This window comes from Pneumocystis jirovecii (assembly GCF_001477535.1).
Source record: "Pneumocystis jirovecii RU7 chromosome Unknown supercont1.1, whole genome shotgun sequence".
Taxonomy (NCBI): Eukaryota; Fungi; Ascomycota; class Pneumocystomycetes; order Pneumocystales; family Pneumocystaceae; genus Pneumocystis; species Pneumocystis jirovecii.
The window spans coordinates 240,142-262,894 of NW_017264775.1; the positions used below are offsets into that span (position 1 = coordinate 240,142).

The 22,753-nt window shown below is 29.2% G+C and overlaps 8 protein-coding genes across 8 annotated transcripts; 3 read left to right on the forward strand and 5 right to left on the reverse strand.

The window, feature by feature from the left end:
* Positions 1 to 126: 126 nt before the first annotated feature.
* Positions 127 to 3,227, reverse strand: T551_00133 (TFIIH/NER complex ATPase/helicase subunit SSL2; the record flags this gene model as incomplete). The annotated part of the gene is made up of 13 exons (XM_018372400.1): positions 3,208 to 3,227; positions 3,029 to 3,157; positions 2,720 to 2,975; positions 1,946 to 2,665; positions 1,792 to 1,902; positions 1,652 to 1,745; positions 1,402 to 1,609; positions 1,244 to 1,359; positions 1,100 to 1,200; positions 848 to 1,055; positions 656 to 807; positions 265 to 603; positions 127 to 217 (listed from the first exon to the last, which is right to left on the reverse strand). Exons 1-13 carry the CDS (start codon positions 3,215 to 3,217, stop codon positions 127 to 129), a joined length of 2,535 nt encoding a protein of 844 aa, XP_018231340.1. The 5' UTR covers positions 3,218 to 3,227.
* A 109-nt stretch (positions 3,228 to 3,336) lies between these two features.
* T551_00134 (uncharacterized protein) lies at positions 3,337 to 5,040 on the reverse strand (the record flags this gene model as incomplete). Its single annotated transcript, XM_018372401.1, has 9 exons — positions 3,337 to 3,412; positions 3,460 to 3,567; positions 3,612 to 4,098; positions 4,143 to 4,217; positions 4,258 to 4,629; positions 4,674 to 4,779; positions 4,828 to 4,855; positions 4,910 to 4,941; positions 4,986 to 5,040. The coding sequence occupies 9 exons, from the start codon at positions 5,038 to 5,040 to the stop codon at positions 3,353 to 3,355; spliced, it is 1,323 nt and encodes a 440-aa protein (XP_018231341.1). The 3' UTR covers positions 3,337 to 3,352.
* Positions 5,041 to 5,404: 364 nt separating this feature from the next.
* On the forward strand, positions 5,405 to 10,123 carry T551_00135 (chromatin-binding exonuclease XRN1; the record flags this gene model as incomplete). Its single annotated transcript, XM_018372402.1, has 17 exons — positions 5,405 to 5,419; positions 5,471 to 5,538; positions 5,587 to 5,756; positions 5,802 to 5,945; positions 5,986 to 6,007; positions 6,052 to 6,172; positions 6,235 to 6,401; positions 6,447 to 7,224; positions 7,266 to 7,419; positions 7,464 to 7,585; positions 7,627 to 7,771; positions 7,816 to 8,226; positions 8,275 to 8,499; positions 8,543 to 8,664; positions 8,708 to 8,845; positions 8,892 to 9,219; positions 9,261 to 10,123. The coding sequence occupies 17 exons, from the start codon at positions 5,405 to 5,407 to the stop codon at positions 10,121 to 10,123; spliced, it is 3,993 nt and encodes a 1,330-aa protein (XP_018231342.1).
* Positions 10,124 to 10,216: 93 nt separating this feature from the next.
* Positions 10,217 to 10,897, reverse strand: T551_00136 (signal peptidase complex subunit SPC3; the record flags this gene model as incomplete). The annotated part of the gene is made up of 5 exons (XM_018372403.1): positions 10,217 to 10,328; positions 10,405 to 10,487; positions 10,544 to 10,623; positions 10,706 to 10,782; positions 10,830 to 10,897. The coding sequence occupies 5 exons, from the start codon at positions 10,895 to 10,897 to the stop codon at positions 10,217 to 10,219; spliced, it is 420 nt and encodes a 139-aa protein (XP_018231343.1).
* Positions 10,898 to 11,435: 538 nt separating this feature from the next.
* T551_00137 (uncharacterized protein) lies at positions 11,436 to 12,967 on the forward strand (the record flags this gene model as incomplete). Its single annotated transcript, XM_018372404.1, has 4 exons — positions 11,436 to 11,528; positions 11,590 to 11,652; positions 11,741 to 12,092; positions 12,141 to 12,967. 4 exons carry the CDS (start codon positions 11,436 to 11,438, stop codon positions 12,965 to 12,967), a joined length of 1,335 nt encoding a protein of 444 aa, XP_018231344.1.
* A 429-nt stretch (positions 12,968 to 13,396) lies between these two features.
* T551_00138 (signal recognition particle protein SRP54) lies at positions 13,397 to 15,276 on the reverse strand (the record flags this gene model as incomplete). Its single annotated transcript, XM_018372405.1, has 8 exons — positions 13,397 to 13,803; positions 13,848 to 13,974; positions 14,017 to 14,254; positions 14,300 to 14,408; positions 14,456 to 14,771; positions 14,813 to 14,941; positions 14,993 to 15,145; positions 15,199 to 15,276. The coding sequence occupies 8 exons, from the start codon at positions 15,274 to 15,276 to the stop codon at positions 13,397 to 13,399; spliced, it is 1,557 nt and encodes a 518-aa protein (XP_018231345.1).
* A 393-nt stretch (positions 15,277 to 15,669) lies between these two features.
* Positions 15,670 to 19,264, forward strand: T551_00139 (uncharacterized protein; the record flags this gene model as incomplete). Its single annotated transcript, XM_018372406.1, has 6 exons — positions 15,670 to 15,843; positions 15,905 to 16,061; positions 16,114 to 17,510; positions 17,553 to 17,690; positions 17,737 to 18,411; positions 18,455 to 19,264. 6 exons carry the CDS (start codon positions 15,670 to 15,672, stop codon positions 19,262 to 19,264), a joined length of 3,351 nt encoding a protein of 1,116 aa, XP_018231346.1.
* A 421-nt stretch (positions 19,265 to 19,685) lies between these two features.
* Positions 19,686 to 22,750, reverse strand: T551_00140 (SUMO protease ULP2; the record flags this gene model as incomplete). The annotated part of the gene is made up of 13 exons (XM_018372407.1): positions 19,686 to 20,541; positions 20,588 to 20,683; positions 20,737 to 20,841; positions 20,884 to 20,982; positions 21,029 to 21,256; positions 21,307 to 21,415; positions 21,463 to 21,514; positions 21,560 to 22,014; positions 22,066 to 22,185; positions 22,232 to 22,418; positions 22,467 to 22,509; positions 22,554 to 22,660; positions 22,718 to 22,750. The coding sequence occupies 13 exons, from the start codon at positions 22,748 to 22,750 to the stop codon at positions 19,686 to 19,688; spliced, it is 2,490 nt and encodes an 829-aa protein (XP_018231347.1).
* Between the last annotated feature and the right edge of the window lie 3 nt (positions 22,751 to 22,753).

Genomic DNA, 22,753 nt, shown 5'->3' on the forward strand with positions numbered 1-22,753 from the left:
TATACAAGTAAAAAGTGAATCTTGTAAAAGCTTTTTAGCTGCTATATGGATATAAGTAAAAAATATTAATCATGTGGTAATTAATTGAAACTTTGTGTTAAAAGAATTGATAATTTAACACATATTTTAACGTTTTCTTTGAGCATAAAATTTTTTAATGATTGGATTTCGGGATACTACGGAATCTTTAAGTTGTTTATTTGCGCTTTTATTATACCTAAGTAAATTAGAAGAAAATGGAATAAAAATTAGCTAGCAGCTTACTCAATATATGCAAAATCATTGCCTCCAGATAGAGTACTTAAATTGCCAATACTACGTTTAACCTTTGTAGTGTTGTAAAGTTCTTTTTTAGATTTTTTCATAAAATTATCATAATAATTTTCCCTTTCATCACTTTTATCAATATCAGCTGCATCTTCATTTTGTAACAAAACTTCTTGTAATAATTCCCTTTGTTCAGCAGGAGTGGAAAATGCTAAGTTAGGGACATTTTCTATTCCCTTTAAATGAGTAATAACTTTAAATGCATAACCTTGGTCGACTAAAAAAGCCTGACGCTTAACTGAATAATAAACTTCCATAGTATCTTTAGATATTAAACTATAATTAGCAATAAGAATCAATTGATGAGTATTTTAAAATTATATATTACCTATAAAAAAAGGCGTTAAATCCTTGATCATTTCTTTTTTTTGCCCGTAAAATACGGCCCAATCTCTGAGCTTCTTGTCTACGGGAACCATAATGAGAAGATATTTGAATCAAACATGTCGCTTCTGGGAGATCAATAGATGTATCTCCAATCTAATAATTTCAGATAAAGTCAAAATAATTTAAATTTTACTTTTGAAAGAAAAATTGTTTTTACCATATCATTGTATCTAAAATTTTCTAAAATTTTCATTCGTTCGTGTTGAGAAGTTCCACCATATATAAAGTATTTTTGTAATTTTAATGCATATGCTCTTAAGGCATAGACATTATCAGAAAAAACTATTATTTTATCACCTCTTTTTTCATGATAATCAATTAAAAATTGGCAAGCTTGAAATCTATAAGTTTATTAAATATAAGTAAAAAATTTAAAAATCTGTACTTATTAGGATTCATAATATAAAGAAGCATACGTTTGCGAGAAGTTTCGTTTAAATATTCATTGTAAAATTCTGTAGTCATTGGACACCATACTTCAGCACACTAAAAAAAGTTAAATAAGTGAATACATTGCCACTGTTTATACTTGAACATTTGCAATATGGCCTTTTTGTGCCAAATCAAGCCAATTCGCTTCGTATAATTTTGGTCCAATTAAAAAATTAAGGTCGTCAATTTTATCATCTTCACGAACAAGAGTAGCTATAGATAGATAAGCAAATGTTCTAAAAAAGAAATTAATACCTGTTAAACCCAATTTTGCATGAGCAGCAACAGTTGTAATTACTCGACGAAACATAATTGCAGGTACAACATGAACCTCGTCTAATAATAAAAATCCCCATTCACGTGATGTTAAAAAATCCATAATTTTTTGAGAATCATGAGACCTATTCCGAGTATTTGCAATCATTGAATAAGTTGAAATAATTACACCGGATTCTCCTTTAAACTAGAAATTTCAAATTATAATTTTTATACTGAAAATACTAACCTTTTCTTTATTATCTGACGTAAAAACTGCAATATCATCACTTTTAATATTACTCCACTGTAAAAATTGTTGTTTCCATTGTATTACAGAAACACTATTTTATGAATTAAATAAAATATTTATGTTTTAAAAAAACATACGAAGAAGTACATAATACTAAAACACTTTTTTTAATTGTACATGCTGCAGTAATTCCAACTAACGTTTTTCCTGTTCCGCATGGTAGTACAATGATTCCTGATCTTGCACGACTATTATATTAATAAATGATAATAAATAATTCAATATTTTTACCCATTTCCAAACATTTTACTTAAACTTTTTTCCTGATATGATCTAATTTGAGTAGATGGTTTTAAATCGATTTCCAGATCAGGATTAGATGTATCATTTCGAAAATCGTATTCTTCCAGCATTGGATAATCAATTTCAGAACAGCGTTTTTTTACGACTTCAACAGAAGATGATGGTATTTCAAACGAGTGGACATTATCATCATCGTCGTCGTCATCGTGACCAATATCGATAATTGGAAAAGGCTCTTTACTATTATCTAAATCTTTAATTTCATTTTTAACTATTTGATTGGATATATCTGGTGTTTCATTTTCTGCGTCATTCTTGGAATCACTAACTTCCGATTTTTTGTTTTTATCTTCTATACATTTTTTTTTATCTGAAGCAATGTTATTAATTTGTGAAAAATTCATAGAATTTAATTTATTTTTTGAAGACTCTGGATCAATACGTAAAGGTCCAATAACTTCATCTTTTAAAAGTTTTTGCAGAATTTCTGCATGAGAACTTTCTATAAAATATCGATTTTGTTTTAAAACTAGTTTAATTTTTCCATATGAAATAGTATACATCTGAATAAATTGTACAATATTTTCTGGAATTGGAAATTTTGACAGCCTATCAAGCACTGATATGATATCATCTGTTTCTAACCCAACAGAAACAGCTGCATATAAAGAATACGCTGTTAATCGATATTCGTGAATATGTACTGGCCTTTTTTTGAAAAAATATTGTTAGAAAGTAAAAAAATATAAAACTATATAATACCGACTCACTGGTTCTGCAATAGTAATTAAAAAATCTTGTGCTTGCTCTGCTAGTGGAGAAAATGCTTCTAAAATAATTTTACCATCACATGGATTAATCCATAATGGTCGCGATTCATGATCTGGTTTAAGTGTCAAAATATATGAAAAATCATTTTCTCCAAATATATATGCCAAAGGATCATATTTTGGTGTTGATGAATTATTTAAATGAGATGCATTTCCTTTATTGTTTAACTTGATTTTAACACGTGTAGCTAAAAAAAATGCTTAAATCAAAAAGAAAAAACACTATAGTATATATTTTTACATTTTCTATCCAATTCATTATAGTTTTTTTTTTTTTTTAAGCATTCTTCATCTGAAATTTCCTGAAAAACATAATCTGGTGTTGGTGATCGAGATAGTTGTCTCTTGTTTGTATTTAAACAGGTTGCATCTAAACACAGAGCTAAATCTAACAGATTCTTTACTCCAAATCTTGTATACCTTCAAGCATCTCTATATCTCTTGGTAATATAGAAACATTGTTGGTTTTTTAAGTACTTAACGTGCTTGAAAATGTACGATATGTTTAGTAAGAGAATTATATTAAAATGAGAAATACATGATTAAATATAAAAAAAGCCGTTAATTACTCCAGATCACTTACTTGAACATCAATATCGTCTTTTTTATAAATATTATTTGCGGGCTGTGAATGGAAATAAATAAATGTAAAATAAAAATATAAGGATTTACCTGCCAAACCATAACAATGTTATCTTCTGCAGAACTGGCTAAAACCCATGGATCGTTTAAGTTCCAGTTAAGATCACTGACACGATTTGTGTGACCTCCGTGCATAAACTATTAAATGAGCTGTATTGAAAAAAACTGATAATTTAAATTACCAAAAGTTCTGGAGGACCGTCTTCAGCATCTTCTGGAGATTGTTCTTCCCCAATTTTGCTAAGATCCCATAGAATTATACGCCGATCAATGCTTGAGCTTGCTAAAATAGTTTCTTCGTGCGGTGACCACGCAAGAGATGTTACTTCATCATCATGTCCTTCAAAAGAATGTAATTTGAGCTTTAAATTTCGAAGATCCCACAGAGCAACTGTTTTGTCTGCTGATGCGGTTGATAAGACATATTCACATGCTGGGTTAAAAGCTAAGGAATTAATTGCTTCAGAGTGAGCATTAACTTTGTGTGCAGCAGATGTTGTATTTGGCGATCGAATATCATGAATTTGAAGATACAAATCGTCAGATACAGAGCCAAACAGAGAATCATGAAGTGGGTGAAAAGTAACGTCTGTAACTACAGCTGTGTGCGTCGTATATGTATGGATAGGTGATAAAATATTAGATCCTTTAGAATAAGTAGTGATATCCCTAGTTATATGTAAAAGACATATATTATATTAATTTTTCAATACCATAAACAAATTGTCATATCTTCTGTCCCTGTTACTAAATACCCAAGTTTATGGGGATTCCAAGAAAGACCATATCTATAAAATAAGTTGTTTGTAGTTACAATGGGGCTCTTACCCTTCTTTTGTATGTCCTTTAAGTTTAATTTGAGGATTACATGTTCCCATGGGGTTGGATGAGTGTTTTGTTCTATCAAAGATATAAACGTCACCACTCACTGTCATTGTAGCAATGATATTGGGATTTTGAGGCTGATATCTAGCACGATTTACTTCCCCATCATGATCAATCTTTTGTACTATATTAATTTTTGCATCTGTTCCTTCATACCCTCCTATTTCTTCCTTCTCTTCATCATATTTTCGAATATCTATATCAGTGGCAGAAAGAGGAAGATACACTTCTGCAAATTTTAAATAGTTTTGGTCATTTCCAGAAGTATGAGTTCCTATTAATAAACGATGAACAGAGTAATTTTTCCCAGGAACACTAGCAAGTTATTTTTCTCTAAATTAATATAAGTTATATCATACGTTTCTTTATCTGGGAACCATTGTATTGTCAATGTAGGCCATTCCAAAGCATGAGTTACAATTAAATCATATAAAAATGGAGAATTTTTTTTCCAAATCTTATATTCTAGTTTTATTAATATGTATTTATTTCAAGACGTTTTTTTTTTTCCACCTTCATTAATCAGTTTTTCAGCTACAATCTTCATATAATTATTAGAAAAAGGAGTTCAATGGAAATAAAAAGGACTAAAAACCTGTTCTTCTGCTTCCCTTTCATCCGCATTCACTAAAATATATAAAACTTTTATTTTAATAAATATTAGAATATACTTGTCATTGAAGTGTCTTGTTGGAACGGTTCTTCAGGAGTATTTGCCTTTTGCATAATTGAAAAACTTAAAATTCTTCTATTTAATATATTAAAAAGATGTTTATTCACAAATATAAAACAAACAAATGAATAGATTTCAAAAATTCTTAAAAAAAACTGTCAAATGTGCAATTAAACCTTTAAAACGAGATAAAAACAGATCCAAATATTAGAAATTTCCTAAATCCAGTGTACTATAGTTTACAAGATCATTTTATTTATTTATTTTTAATAATGATAACTTTACCTTTGGTTAATTTATTATTTGTCGTTAAATGAGCGACCAGCTTGGACGTTAAGAACATCAGAAATTTTGTAATTATAAATATTGGGAATATATCGTGATAAAAAGGCGTATAAAAGATAAAAAACGCATATAATGGGTATTCCCAAGGTATTTTTGTCTTTTTGATTGAATATATATAATATATTGACTATGAACTAGTTTTTTCGGTGGATCAGTGAGAGATACCCTATGTGTAGTCAATTGATTACAGAGAAGAGAGTTCCTGAGTAAGAAGTTATTTATATTATCTTTTCTTTTTTTAAAGTGTTTTTTAGATTTGATAATTTATATCTTGATATGAATGGTATTATTCATAACTGTACACATATGGATGAAAATAAGAAAGAAATTCCTGAGAATGAGGCGTTTCTTGCAATTTTTAAATATATAGAGCATCTTTTTGGGACAATAAAGCCAAAGAAGCTTTTTTTTCTTTCTGTAGATGGTTTTTTTACACGGCATTAATTCTTCATGCTTACATAATCCAAAGGCGTTGCACCAAGAGCAAAAATGAATCAACAGAGATCACGTAGATTTAAAGCAGCAAAAGAAGCATATGAACTGTATCAGGAGAAAATTAGCAAGGGAGAAGATGTTCCTAAAGATCCTTTTGATAGTAATTGTATTACACCAGGTATAAATTGTGATTTTTCATTATATATTTGACAAATTAGGAACTTTGTTCATGAAAAGATTGTAATGATAATGATATGAGTTATTTTTTCTTATTAAATTAATAGGTCGGAACAATTGAAATATTTTATAAATAGAAAAGTATCTGAGGATACCAATTGGAAAGGAATTGAAATAATTTTTTCTGGCCATGAAGTTCCTGGAGAAGGAGAACATAAAATTATGGAGGTATATAATTCTATATAATTCTTTTATCTACATATTTTCTTATATGTCTAACGTGTTTATAGTATATACGTCTTTCAAAAGCACAGCCTGATTATGAGCCTAATTTACGTCATTGTTTATATGGTTTGGACGCTGATTTAATTATGCTTGGTCTTCTTAGTCATGATCCTCATTTTTGTTTACTACGTGAAGAGGTATTGTTTGGTTCTGTAAAAAAGAAAAAACAAGAGTATTTTTTTTATAAAACATTCTTTTTTAGCTTATTATTTTTTAGACTTGAAGAACAAAATTTTTATTTGATGCATTTATGTTTACTTCGTGAATATCTTGAAATGGAGTTTCAAGAACTTACTAATATACCAAATTTTCCTTATAATTTTGAAAAAATAATCGATGATTTTATACTTCTTGCATTCTTTGTTGGAAATGATTTTTTACCTCATCTTCCCAAACTTCATATTAATGAGGGTGCTTTGGCTTTAGTTTTTAAAATTTATAAAAAAGTAATTCCAAAAGCTCGTGGATATATTAACAATGCTGGTGTTATAAATTTAGAGCGTTTAGCTTTAGTTTTAGAAGAATTAGAAAAGCAAGAAAGGGAAGATTTTAGAAATGAATTAGAAGATAAAAATTGGGTTGGTTCAAAAAAAAAAGGTGTATATGAAGGGATGCATTTAAATGAAAAAAAAAAGCTTTTAACGATGACATCTAATCAGAAAAAACTGTTTTTGGAAATGGAGAGGTTTGTTTCTGGGAATTTAGAGACTTTGGTGTTACCATCAACATTATCAGCAACAGATAGATCTTTTGTATTTAAGATGGCCGATGATTTTTATGTTAAATGCACAAAATATACTATAGAAAATGAGAAGTATTTGCGTTTCGAAAAAGATAATAAAGTTGAAAATGGTAATGAAATAAAAGATATTATAGATAGAGAACTTAGTAGATATAAAAATGCTATTATTTTGGATATCGAAAAAGATGACTCACATAAAGAGGATGCTATATTTGAAGAAAAATGGATAAAATGGAAAGATTCATATTATATTGTTAGTGTTAATCCTTAATTGGTCTTAATTAATAAAATTAGGAAAAACTGGGGTTTTCTATTAATGATACAAAGAAATTAAAAGAAATGGCTGAAAATTATATAGAAGGATTGCAATGGGTCTTATTTTACTACTATCGTGGAGTTTCTTCTTGGAGTTGGTTTTATAAATATCATTATTCTCCAAAAGTATCTGGTAATATGAAATATTAAATAATATATCTATATATAATACTTTAGATATTAAAAAAGGTTTTGCTGCAAATTTGTCGTTTACACTTGGTACTCCGTTTAAACCATTTGAGCAATTAATGGCTGTATTGCCTGAACGTAGTAAAAAGTTGGTTCCAAAGCCATTTGCTGTAATTTATTTAATTAAATAAAACTTTATCTAATGTATTAGGATCTTATGGTTAATGAAACATCTCCTATACGTGATTTTTATCCTGAGGATTTTGAGTTAGATATGAATGATAAAAAGGCTAGTTGGGAAGCGATAGCAAAAATACCTTTTATTAATGAAGAATTGTTACTAAGTGTTATTAAAGGTATGAGTTATTTATTAATTAATTTTTTACCAACATTTTGCTAGCGAAGGAGCATTTATTAACTGACGAAGAGAAAAATAGAAATACATTTGGACATAATATAAAATATACATATGATGAGAATCTTGACTATATTTATGTACCATATATAGATGTATTTCCGCTTATTCCTCATTGTCATTGCAAAGCAGAAGTATATAAATATCCGGAGATACTAGGAGTAGAACAATTTATATATGGGTTATGTAAAGGTGTTAATCTTGGTAATACGTCTCCTGCTGGATTCCCTACTTTAAATACTTTGCCACATACTAATTACTTGGATCATCAAGGAGTAAATGTTTTTAAATCAGAGAGTAGAAATGAGTCTATGATAATAATAATACAGAACCAGGTAGATTTGGAAACTGTAGAAGAATTTGCACAAAAAAAAATAGGCAAAAGAGTATTTGTTGGTATTTCTATCTATATCTATATATATTTGCATATTAAAAGAGAATAAGGTTGGCCATATTTACACGAGGCTAGGTTAAATGCTATTTCAACTGAGGAATTTCGATATGAGGGAGTTTTTTCACCTGAAAATTCTATTGTTACAGTTTCCAAAACACATAATGATTTTGCTGCATGGAAAAAAGTTGCTTTAAGACTTGAATCAAATTATAAGAAGCATTATGGTGCAATAATTAATACTGTTCAGGCTATTGCTCATGTTTCAATGTTAAAAGGTAAATTTGGTATTGAAAAAAATTAAATTTAATATTTTTGAAGGGTTACGTAAAACCGAAAATGGTGCTTCTGAAAAAGATTATGAACCTTGCAATAGTCAAAATCCTGAACATCCTTTACAGCTTGTATTAAATGAAGTTTTTGTTGAAGATTCACGATATATTGTAAATTTAATAGTATTTTAATATATAATTGACTTAAATATAGGAAAAACCTCCACTCGATATTAAACAGGAGTATCCTTTAGGATCTAGAGGTTTTTTTCTTGGAGAGTATAATTATGGAAGACCACTTGAAATAACTGCTCATAAAAATGGAAAAATTGATTGTTGGATAGCAACTCAGGTTAGTTATATATTTTTTTGAAAACGTTATCTATAATATTTTAAAGACCAGAGAGCCTGAATTTGGTAAATTAATATTTCAAAAGTTTTCTAAAAGAACAGTTTATTATCCGTCATATGTTGCAGCTAAAATAGTTGGATTAACTGGAATAGCCTTTTCAAAATTAATGTCAAGTTTTTTTGTTATAGTCGATAAACAAAAAGTTAATCTTGGATTGAATTTAAAATATGAAGCAAAAAAAATCAAAGTCCTTGGATATTCAAGAAAAACAGAAAAGGGGTGGGAATATACACAAGAAGCTATTAATCTTATACAAGAGTATAAAAAAAGGTTTCCTGATTTTGTTCTTTCAGTTCAATCGCATGTTTTTGATGGTATGATATATTATTTTTTATTTATATTTATATTTTGCTAGATATTCCATTGATTAATAAATTGATTCCTGAAAAAAATTATAAAGAAAAAGTAAAAGAAATTAGGTCTTGGTTAAAAATTATTAATGAAGAGAATAACTTTGAAAAAGTTTCTTTGGATGTTGAACAATTGGATCAGCTTTCAATGCAAATGGTTGAAAAAGAATTGGATAAGATATCAGAGAATATTCCACTGTTTACACCCAGACGCATCAACAATGTACCCAGGAATGCAATTTTGAAACCTTCACAATGTGAGCTTAGGCTACAAGATCAGGAATTTTCTCTTGGAGATAGGGTTGTTTATGTTCATGATTCGGGTAAGGTTCCAATAGCGACAAAAGGAATCGTTGTAAGAACTGGGAAAAAAGTAATTGATATCATTTTTGATGTTCCATTCATGAGTGGAACAACTTTAGGGGGGAAATGTTCTGCGTATAGAGGATTATCTGTAGAAACTCATTTTCTGCTTAACTTGACTAAACGCACTTTGATTGTTTCTACGAAAACATCTGTTAACAAAAACAATACCCGGATTGAGCCTAATATACATGCTACACAACTAAAAACACCTCACTCATTCTCTCGGCCTGCTCATTCTTTTCAAAAAAAGGTGTATTCAAACACTTCTCAAGACATACAGCATACATATTACCATAATCCATCTACACAGTCTTTAAATACATCGGATTTCAAAAGAGGCACACATCATTTTTTGGGGAACAGCACTAAAGCATCTTTTCAAAACACTTCTAAGGCATCTTTTCAAAATATTTCAAAGTCGTATCATTCAATCTCTTTACATTCTCATTCATACTCGACAAAATACAAGATAAAGGAAACAAGTGCTCTTCACACTACATAAATACCACTTCCAGTATAATACACCTTTGGCTATAGTAGAAAATTGCTGCACTTTTATTTCAAAAAGCAAAATATACGGTTTTTCAACATGTTTTCAGCGAGATACAGAAAAAGGAAGTCTACCCGATGGCTTACCATTTCCCCATATCAAAAGCCCTACCTGTGGCATAACATTATAATACATCGAAAGTGTTACATTCTTGTTTCTATCAAACTAAGACCTTTTTTTAAAATACACAACTTCCATACGCAAACGAGCCTTCAATATCATTAAAGGCAAACATATTCTTCTGTTCTTTCACTCGGATCACCGCCTTTTTTTTATCTTTAACAATTCGATTCCACACCATCACCTCGTTATACGGCTAATATATCAGCAAATCTCCCTTTAAAAAAAATACACAAAGGTGGGCTAATTCACATATTTTATAGACGATGCATACGATGCCACTACGTATACAAACACTTGTTTCGTATTCCAGTGAAAAAGTGGTCTCAGATCTTTTTTTCGTCAGAAACTCTCAAAAAATTCTTTCCCCCCCTTCTCTCCACGGAAAGCACTCCAAAATACACAAAAACACACCTGTCTCAAGTTCAAACTCTACAAATGCATATTCTTGACGCACATTTCGAAATGCATGGTAAATACGTGTTGTTTTTCTACATTCAAGAAATTATTCTGGATTCACCCACTAAACTGCCTCTACCGCTCTGCTGCTGTCAATTGTACCTCTGATACTGCTTCTTTTTTGTCAAAATACACCGATACCGTCATCCAAAGGCACGCAAACAGCAATGCATTCACCCATAAACTCGACAGTGTATTTAACCGTTGTACCGTTGAAAACATCGTCTGCCGTTGTTACGGGTGCCCGTTAATCTCATTGGTATGCACACAGAGTAAATACTATCGAGCAGAGCGCGCACAGAGTGTACACAGGAAAAATACAGATATACCGGGTTATACAGAAGAATATCGACAAGTCCAGCATAAGCTAGAGGAATATTGAGGGGATCTAGAGGCATAGAGTGGGTATTTGGGCGCATATAGTGGAGGTTTGAGCGCATATATAAGAGTCAGAAGTAGATAGAGTTGTTTTATAGCAGTAGATACCATATCAGGTGGTTTGCAGAAGACGGGTTAGAGGAGGATAGGGGGAAAAAGGGAGAAAGAGGTGGAATTTGGGCGCATATAAGAACATTTGAGGTGTATAGAGGTGGTTTTAGGGCGCATATATTAGGATCTAAGGCGCATATATCCGGAAGACTGGAGGTGAGACAGTGGAGGCCGGTATCGGCAGATTGAATATGCAATGTCGGAGGCGGTAGGAGGCGAAGCAGAAGTGGGAGAGGCAGTAGAACATGGAGAATATACAGCAAAAACTCCGGAAGACTCATCAGTGATTGTAATATCAAAGAACTGGTTGTTACCGGCGCGGCCGAAGCCGGGTCGGCAACCGTCGAAAGGTAAATGAAGGAAATATACAGGGGAAAGAGGCTAACGAAGGAGTTGAAGAGACACCGTTGACGGTATGTGTGTTTTTTGTGTTTTTTTTCCGTGTAGCAATGAAGAGCTGCAACGGCGGATTTGTGTGGGTGTATCTGATGTTTTTTTCAGAAAAGAAAAGCACAGAATAGAGCAGCACAACGTGCATTTCGAGAACGACGTGCTGCACGGGTATTGGAGCTTGAGACAAGTGTGAAAGAGTTACAGAATATGGTAAACGGGCTTAAACAAAAACATTTGGAAGAAATGCAGCTTGTTATGCAGGAAAACGAGGAGATAAAGCAGAAGAATGAAATGCTTCAGAGGGAATTAGTGTATTTGAAAAGTGAGTTTGAAAAAAAACTGGGATATGGACATTTCGGTGTACAGCAGACAGTTTCGGTGCCGAAGGGGGATTTTTCGAATCCAGGGTATATGAATAGAATGGGCATGGATATGAGGGAATTTCCGAGTGCTATGATTGGTTTGTTGATGGTTTTTTTTTTTATTTTTAAACATTTATTTTTTTTAGGACAAACAGTGCCACTCAAAAGAATAATGGATTCGGAAAAAAGGGAAAATATACAGTTGAAGAGTCTTAATCCGTCTGATAGGAGTTTTAAGAATGTAGATTCGATGCAGTACATGGAATCGAAGGATTTTTCTATGAATTCGAATTATACAAATTATCAAAAAAAGATTGATATGAATGATCAAAATCAGACTGGAACAGACATGCCTTTTAGTGTACCTTTTGTGCCCAGAAATGATACTATTTTTCATGGGAATGATTGTGGATTTTGTACTGGTAATCCCGATATATGTTTATGTGTTCAAACACAAAATGTAAATAATAAAATGGGAAATATGCTTGGAATAGATAAGGATAGCATTCTTCCTCCGATATTGATTGACAACAATCATGTTAATGACCAAGTGGAGGAAAAAACGCTGAGGGATACGAGAAAAACAATGGAAAAACTTGAGATACTTGAACCGTCTAGCTATACTATTCAGAATGAATACGAACCTGGTTCGTGTCCGCAGTGCAAAGCGGATTCATTGAGTATGCTTTTTTGTAAAACATTGGCTTCTAAGATAAATAATAATGGTGCACCTGTTAACTGTTGTTTGAGCGATGAAAAAAAACATAGTTATTATAATACTGATACAAATAACAGTTTGTGTAGTAGTAATAATTTTTTGCCGTGCTCAACAGCATACAAGACGCTTAGTCAGCATCAGAAGTTTGTTAAAGAGAATTTTGGGATTATTATTAACAATTTGGCTCCTGGGACACGTGGAATGCAAATTCAGGCTGATAAAGTTCAGGAAACGTTACGTTTGCTCGATCAATAGTAAATAAAATGTTTATTATTTTGTGATAATGTTATTGGGCATATCTTGAGGTTTTAAATATTCTAAAAGATTATCAATTCCTCGTGATATTTAAATAGTTAATTTATATGCGTTAATGATTTTTGAATATTTTATAGAATACTTCACTATATAGATTGAGGAATTTATAATATTTCTTAAGATAGTTATATCAAAAGTAAAGAGTAAAGCTCTATTATTTAAGTAATTATTTAACTTTGAACATATTTTTGCTACGGAACATTTAAGGGTTTGAAAAAGTATATTATGTAAAGGAAAATTGAGATGATTGTAATAGTTCATTTTGTAGTTAATGACTTGCATTTTGGTAAATATTATTGAATCACAAATATATAATATTTACAAATTTATAAAGAAACTGTAATGTATTATATATTTATAAAATAATGGTTATTGCCTACGGTTGCTTTGACTGTTTGAAGTACTATTGAAGATGCTAGCGAATTGAGACATTAAATTAGAAAAGTCTGGCATAACTCCACTTTTTTTACCGCTCATTATTTGATTAGCCATTTTCATAATTTGATCCATATCCATTCCAGGAATTCCTGAAGAACTACCTATAGATTGCAATCGTTTTTGAATTGATGCAATTTGTTGAGGATTTTTTAGCAAATTTGGATTCATGTTTTGGTTCTTCAAACCGCCTTTTTCTCCAACTTTTTTCGCTATTCCTGCCATAATATGGTGCTGTGATAAAAGCCCTTTTACTTCTGATACAGATGTACCACTACCCATTGCTATTCTAATGATTCGGGATGGTTCATTAGTAAAAATTTTACCATCACTATCAAGTTCTAATATAAATAAGTTTATAAAAAAATTAAAAAATTGAGTTTACCCTTTTCAGTCATAGAATCCATTATATAAATTAGTCTTTTAAATTTTCTTGAACTTTCTTCTTCAATTCCTTCCATCATTTGAGCTGTACCGGGTATCATGCTTACTAATTTATTTATCGGTCCCATCTATATTTGTGAGTATATTATATTAAAAGCATGAAAAATAACTTTCATAATGCTTCCAAGATGATCTTTTAAGTCTCTAATAGTAAAAACACCTTTTTCTATATTTTTTATGGTGTCTTTACTTTGCTCTAGTTTTAAAGATTGAAAATGCTCCATAAATCCTTGAATATCACCCATCCCAAGAAGTTTAGAAATGAATGAATTAGGGACAAATTTCTCCAAATCATAAATATGTTCTCCAGTTCCAATAAATACAATAGGAGTTTTTGATGCCGATATTCTAATAATAAAAGTTATAATAATTAAGGGAATTTTTATAGCTTACGCAGATAATGCTCCTCCTCCTTTTGCGTGTCCATCCATCTTTGTGAGTAATATTGCACCAAAATTAACGCTTTCTTTAAAAGCTCTACTTTGAGATTCAGCTGCTTGTCCTATTTTTGAAATTTAACAAAGAAAATTAAAAAACAATTTTACATACCAATACTTGCATCAAGGACCATAATAGTCTGATGAGGTTTAATTGCATTTGATATTTGTACCATTTCTTCGAATAATTCTTTTTCTTGCCTATGTCTCCCTGATGTATCTACGATGATGATTTCGAATAATTCTTTTTTAAATTTCTCAACTCCTTCACATGAAATAGAAACCGGATTTGTCTCTGTATAGCTTCCAAAATATGGAATTTTAGCTTTAGTTGCGTTTTGCTTTAATTGATCAAAAGAACCCGCTCTAAATGTATCTGCACAAATTAAACATGACTTAAACCCTTTTTTTTGATAAAAGTGTGCAAGCTAATTGATAAGATATTATCGAATAAAATAAAAACACTCACTTTTACGCATGATGTTGTCTTTCCGCTTCCTTGTAATCCAACCATCAATATAATATTGGAAAAGCCTTTTCTTGGCTTATAGGGTTCACTACTAGAGTCTACTAGTTTACATAATTCGTCAAAAACTGTCTACACACACAATAAGCTTCAGAATACATATTTGCTGTTTTAAAAGATCACCTTATAAATAATTCGTTTTTTATTGGCTACTGAAGTCGTTTTTTTAAATTCAATCTTTTTCTTGATACTTTCTCTCAACTTTTGAACCAAATCCACATTCACATCATTTTCAAGCAATGCTGAACAAATCTTTTTTAACATTACATCTAAAACCTAGAAAAAAATAAAAATCAGAACCTTATATACTTGTAGGCCCATATACTCACACTTTCATCTACTGTTTGTGTCTTAATCAGCTCTGTTAATGCCGTACTGATACGACGTCCTAAATCTCCTAAAATCATGCTTTTATGTCCGTTTTTTTTTCGATTTTTTCATAGAACATTTAACTAATTAATATTTTTCTGTTTTATCTAAAAAATCTATTCATAATTCTTCATAAATCCTCTTTTTCCTCTCTTTCAGCCACATCATTTGTACTTAAAAATATTTGGTCGTTCCTTCAACGCATCGTTTGATGTCGACTTTATCGCTGATATAAATTTTCTGTTTAACTTTGTATTATTTTGTATTTTATACATAAAATGTCCTATTAATGATGTTTTTAGATCCTTTATTTGTATTTTTCTTGGCTTTTTAAAATCTTTTTTTGTTTTTAATTTGTGCCTTTTCTGAGACGATAGGCTGGTGACACCTGTAACCACAAATCTACAAAATAAGTGTTTATATGTATGAAAATGCAAGATATTTCAAGTAAACCTCATGAAAAACATAAAGAAAATAAAGATCAGGATGTTCATGATGGGTCTTGGTGGGAAGCAACGAGGATTATTGGTGAAAGAAAGAATGAATACAAAGTTTCATGGGCAGGAATTGATCCGGAGACAGGGAAAACATATAAGCCGTGCTGGGTGAGTTTTTTGATTTTATAGTGTATACAAGGCTTTTCATGTTAATTTTTAATTGATATAGGTTCGGAAAAGTGATTGTACTGAAGAATTGTTGAATACATGGATTAAAAACCATAAACAACGTAAGACGAAGAAAACGACTAATATAGGGAAAAAAAGGCTAGTAGAGGGCTTGGATAAGCAAAAGAATAAGAAGAAGAAGGGAAAGAATAGTTTTTGTATGTGGAATTGTGTTTTTTTTGAAATGTTTTTTGATCGTTTGTTTATTAGATGATAAATGTGGTTCGAGTGTTTCTGAAAAAAAACACAAAAATGTGTTTATGAATGAGAATAAAGAGCCTTATACTCACCATTCATCAGCATCTGTGTTGGATACGATGGATGCACTTGATACTTTTGACTCTTCATTATCATCTACGGTATATTCACAAAATAGGTCTTATTTTAAGCCATTCGAATCCTTGGAATATACGCTGGATCTTTCAGAGTTAGGGGATTCATCCAGTATTGCTTTTAAGAAGTCTGAGGACCTTAAAACTTTTGATAGTACTCTAGGAACATATCATACTTCACCTATGAAAACGAGCTTGTCTTCTATAAATGCTGATACACAAATTAAAGACGTTTTGGATACAGCAATAAATGATATTTCAATGAGTCGTATTTTTAATTTTTCAGAATCTCCAAAAAAAATATTGAATATAGAAAATGATAATGATCAAGGTAGATTTCTTGAGGACACTGTTTCTTCGATATATCATATAACAAATGATAATAATACAAAGCCACTGAATTTTCACATGGGTATGTTTTCTAAATCTGATTCTATATTTATTGCCGATAATAATGTTCCAAATATCTCTGTTGATAAGCATGATGATCGAATTGATAAAAATGATAAAGAAATTGATGTATTAAAAGCAAGTGAATATGGAAAAGAAAATCCTTTAAAGGGTATTCATTATGATAGTATTTCTGTAAATTATAGTTCTCAGCAATTAAGATCACCACTGCCCTCTGAAAAGGTATCTACTTGGCTTTCTCATAATGAATCCATGCAGCTTGAAATTTTTGATGATTCTCACATTCAAACATCCACTTCTACTATGAATATACATGAAGATGTATCAGGTTCTATTGAATATAACTGTCCTACTACTTGCATTTCTAGAGGATCTGAACTTTCTGGAACTGAAAAAGATAATATTTCTGTGAAATCTAAAATATCTGATGCAAAAGTATCAACAAAATCTGAAAGTAGTATATCTACTGCGTATACATCTGATAGTTTTCTCATTTCTTTAAGATCAATACAGAATAAGCCTCATGTTTATTTTTTTGGAATTGAAATGAATAAAATACAGAGGGAATTGTATTTGCAGTTGATATTACAATACAATGATTTGATTCAGGAATTTTGTTCATTACCGAGTCCTGATAAAACATTTATTAAGAAGGTTCATCGATTTATAAATATATTAACTATGTTAACTATTCATCCTTATCTTATTTTTAAGTCGAAAATACCAAATGAAACTTTTGAAGAAATTAAGTTGGAACATCTACTATGTTTTAGTCCTAAGTTTGGGTTTCTTGCTTGTTTTTTAGAGAAATCTAAGAATTTGAAACTTTTAATAGGGATTATTTCTGATAGTGAAATATTATTGGTAATTTTATGATTTGTTATATTAAAAATTTTAACGTATTAGGGTCTTCTTGAGATATTTCTTCAAAAATTAAATATATTATATTTAAAAATAAACCAGTATTCTGAAGATATTAATATTAATGAAACTATGAAAGTATTTTTAATTTCACATGGTAAGGGAAAGGGAAAGAATGTTGAGGTGCAGTTAAATTTTTAGTAATAAAGGTTGCTAATTTAATTTTTAGGTGTATTGTAATCTTGTAATTTGTATATATACATCAATACATATATTATCTACACGTAATTTTAGTAATCAGGACAATGAAATGAAAAACTATATAATTCCAATTACAGTTAATTCTATAGAACATATTCAATTATGTATTAAAGATATTCCTCAGAATTTGTATTTTCAAAATGTTGTTAAAGTTACTATATTGCTTCGTAAGTTTGCTGGCATACTACCTAGTAATCAGTTCTTTAGCAATGAATCTGCGCAATTGGTATATAATTGGATTCAGGGAGATTATAAAGATAGGTGGATGTTGCCAATAGTATCTGATTTAAGGGAATTGGCAATTACATTGGCTCATAAAGATAGTAGATTGATATCAGAAATGCAGCTTAATAATTTAATTGAATTAGAAGAAAAAATATCTCAACATGATAATCATTTATATAATGAATTATATCTAGAAATACAAAAAACACCTAGCATAGCAACTAAAAGTGATTCATTTGATAGTGATGATAAGAAAATTTTAGGAAATCTTTTTAATCAATTTGAAATATCTCATTTGCAGTCAAATGACCATAATTCTATTGTTAATGATCAGTTAAATTATTTAACTTTAAATCTTGAAACTATTCAGAAACCATATTCAAATAATGACGGAATTTCTAATGTTAAAACTGAACGAGTAAATTTATTAATTTTTTATTTTTTATTTTAATCAAAAATAGGAACTCATGTATATGGAAATAAATAATCTAAAAAATGATGTTTGTAAAATTCAGGGCAAATTAAAGGATACTGAAAATGAGCTTTTGAATTTTAAAATTGCATGTGATCGTTTACAAAAACGATATGAAGAAATGCAAGAACAATATAGATGTTTGAAATTAGAACACGAAAATACAGTTAATATAAAAGACATGCTACAGAAACGTTTAAATGATTTACAAGAAGATTATATATGTGTTAAAGATAAGAATTCATCTTTTCACGAAGAAAAATTAAAAGATATATCTCTTGATTTTGAGAAGCAGGAAAAAGTACCCAGTAATGTTATGTATGATTCAGTAAAAGAATGTTTTGAAGAAAATTTGCATCTTAAAAAAATTATTGAAAATAAAACATCTGATTTTGAGTTTTTACGTTTACAATATCAAGAAGCATCTTCATCAGCGGCGAATCTTGCTAATGAAGTTAAGGAATTAGAAAGTGAGAATATTCGTTTAAGAAATAAAGCTGAAGGTGAAGCAATACGATTAAACGAAATGATGATACAATTACTGGAAAAAAATATGAGTAAAAGGATTGAAGAGCTAGAAACTCAAAATTCCTTATATTTGAAACAATTGAGGTTGAAGGCAAAAGATAATTCAACTAGAAAAGTATCTATTCATGAATGTCGTTCAGTATTTGATACATTTCATGATATTAAATCAATTCCTCATGAACGTTTAGGTAAAAATATGAATTCTCAAAATTCAGAAGACTTAAATGGACATTCAGTATCTGAGACTGTGATGAATATTAATGAATTTTGATATTTAAGCACTTTTAGTTTTTATTTGAATTTTTTTAAAATATATTATGAAATTATGTTTCTATAATTTGTGTTTTTTACTTTTTAGTCATTTTTGATTACAATTTTTTTGAAATTATCTGATTTAAAATGTACAAAATTGGATTTTATATATTTTTACGAAGTTGGATTATAAAAAAATAATAAATGTTTATAAAATAATAAAAATTATAATTTAATGATTAAATATTTTTAGACTTAATACTTTGATTTTAGAAAATTTTAAAAATGTCTTAAAATGTTTTATTTAAAACAGTTTTAGAGTAATTTAATTTTTTAAATAAAAATATATTAGAAGTATATTTTTATAGTAAATGAAAAAGTTAAATGCATAATATTGTGTTAAATAATATAGCTTATTTTTAATATAGCTTATTTTTTTTCTAAAAATACATAATTAGCTCGTCACTGTCATGATCATCATTCGTATTATTTTCTTGATTTAAATATATATTATTTGTATCACGTTTTGGTATAAAAGATTCATTTTGCAAATGTTTTATTAATAAACGAAGGTTACTTCTAAGTGAAGATATTTTTTCTTGTCCCCATAGATCTTTATCAGAAGAAATAGATGTTTCGTTATCATGATTTAAAATAAATGGTAAAACCCTATCTGGATCATTTAAAAATTGTTCTACATAATGAAGTAAAAACACTCCACAATCACAATAATTACTTTGTTGAGGAACCTTTGCATGAATTCCTGCTATGTCTGCTCTATTTAACTCTAAATCCTGCTTATCTTTGGCTTCCTCATAAAGATAATCGCGCAAATTCCTCAATGTTATGTTATGTTGCCCTCCCAAAGAATCAAAAATAATAATAACAGGTTTTCTTATAGATATATTTTTTTTTTTTGATAATATACGTGAATATGGCTTTTTTTTATATTCTTCGTTAACCTTTTTAATAAACATATTTTCGGAAAGTTTTGATAATTCAGAGTTTTTTAAAGAGTTTTCTGTATTGTCTTCTTGATTATTTATATTAATATTTTTATATTTAGCTTTTTTTTCGTTTATCTCATTGTTCTTGAAACTTGAAAAATTATTGTAAATATTATAATTTTCATTATTTTGATCAAATGATAAATTGTTAAATGTTTTATTTTCTGGTAAGAAAAAAGGAGATATTTTTTCGCTAGATGATGATTGTATACTTTTATCAGTATCATGTATTAATGGTTTAGATGGCATCGTATCTAAGTTACATATTATTGCTACATACCAATGGAGGCTTGCTTTTGTTAATATAAATGGATAAAAATAACATTTACTCAAACCTTTCATTTACAGGAACAACAACATATTTTTTAGTAAAAAGATTGATCTTAGTTTTGCTTGTCCATTTCTTAACATTTTGATATCCTCCTTTTTTTCTATTTAATAAGTATATTAATAGTTTTTAAAATGATATAAAAAACAAAAATACCCAAAACGATCTTTATCAACGAGTCTTTTGTAAAAAAATGTATTAAATATATGAGACTCTTCTATTTTAGATGGATTATTTTGCAAAAGTTTATTTTGAATGTATCTAAATATAAATTAGAAAAATAAGTTGAATTATATAAATTACTTTAAATAAAAGTCTATTATTGTATCGTTTAAAAATTCACCATCATTTAATCGTTCTATATCATCATCATAGAGAACAACAGGAGGATAAATCAATCTTCTAATTAATATGAATATTTTTGTATGTTTACAAAAAAAAAGCATACGGTTCGTTTTTGCTATTATTTTTTTTATCTTTTGTAAACGAATATGAGTCAGTTTTAAAATCTGTTTGAGACATTGTTTTAGTTGATTTTAAGTCTAAATGAGTTGATGTTTTATCATCGATGTCATCTTTTTCTGATCTTATTAAATAATTAGAAAGATCCGTTCTTTTGGAAGGGTTAACTGATTTTTTAAGTGATAGTATTTTTTGAGCTTGGTCCGGAGTTAGTCTAAGAAAAATATATGTCAAATTTAATTTTAAAAACTAAAACAAATATACTCAATAAGATCTACTTCAGGACATGAATATTGAAGAATTCTTAAAGATTTTAATTTTAAAGTAGTTGCTATTTGAATGAGATATTCTGTCCCTGGACCGTTTAATTTTGCTAAAAATAACATTTAAAAAATAAATTATATTTATAAGTAAGATTACCATTTCTGCTTTTTAATTTAATATAAAGTAGACCATATTGATCAAATTCATACTTTAAAAATTAAAAAATTAATTCGTATAAGTAACGGTAACTTACTGCTATATTCCGGATTTCATTCGCATTATAATTATGTTGTGGTAATAATTCTCCATTTTTTTGTAATGCAAAACCTTTTTTTGAAAGCATTAGTTGCATATTTTCTGAATCCTCCATGAATTTTCCTGTCCACCAGTTTTTTATATCAAGAATACGGATATTGTTTTCTTTTTCGTTTTTTTTTTTGATATTATCGTTAAAGAGTGAAGTTTTTGAATCTTTTATAAACTTAGATTTTTCAATTGTATTAATCACTTTATTTATTTCTTCGTGATCATGGTTCTCTGTATCTATAGATAAGTCTGGACTTGATGGTTGACTTCGTAACAATTTTGGACTGTCTGTATGAAGCAAATGGTTTGGTTTGGTACCAGATGATAGATCTGAATCATCAATATTATCGTGTTTTGGTGTACGAAGATCAAACGCTTTCTGATAGTTATTATTTAAGATATCTATTTTATAGATTATTTTGTGTGCAAGAGAAATATAGGAATAATAAAAACCTGAATTGTATTTTTCTGGAGAAGAAATATGAGAAACATCTTTAGATATAGATTTTTCTGAAAAATCGTGGAAGGGTAATAAGGATTTACAAAAGTATGTTTTTTGTGTATTTGAGTTATCTTATACCATTTTTAGTTATCTTTATTAAACTTAAAACATACTTACTTTTTCCTGAATTATAAGGGTAAAATGTAGATAATGTAGACTCATTTAAACCTCTTCTCCTTTTTCCATATGTCTGCTTTGCCTTTCCAGGAGAAACGAATGAATTGTATGGAGAATATGGGCTTGAAAACCGATAACGATGAAATGTTACTTTTCCATAACAGTAATCAGTTGTACTTTGGTGTGTCTAAATATACTCTATTTTTGCCCAAAATATGGATAATTTACTACATACCGTTTTTGTAGGTAGTTGAATAGGCGTTGCATGAGTAGGTAAGCTTAATATAGTCAAAAAAGTGTTTTTAGTATTGTTCGAACGCACCTTTTTTTATAGTGTATATTTGGAGGAAGAAGATTATGGTATGTTTTATGTTTTTCCGGAGATGTCCAATCATTATGTGTTTGTTGTCTTTCTTCTGGGATTTTTACCTAAATAAAAGTTAATTTGACTCAAAATAGTTTATTTTTTTTTCGGAAAAAACGCACAAGGATTACACCCTCTTGTGATGGAGAGCTCATTTT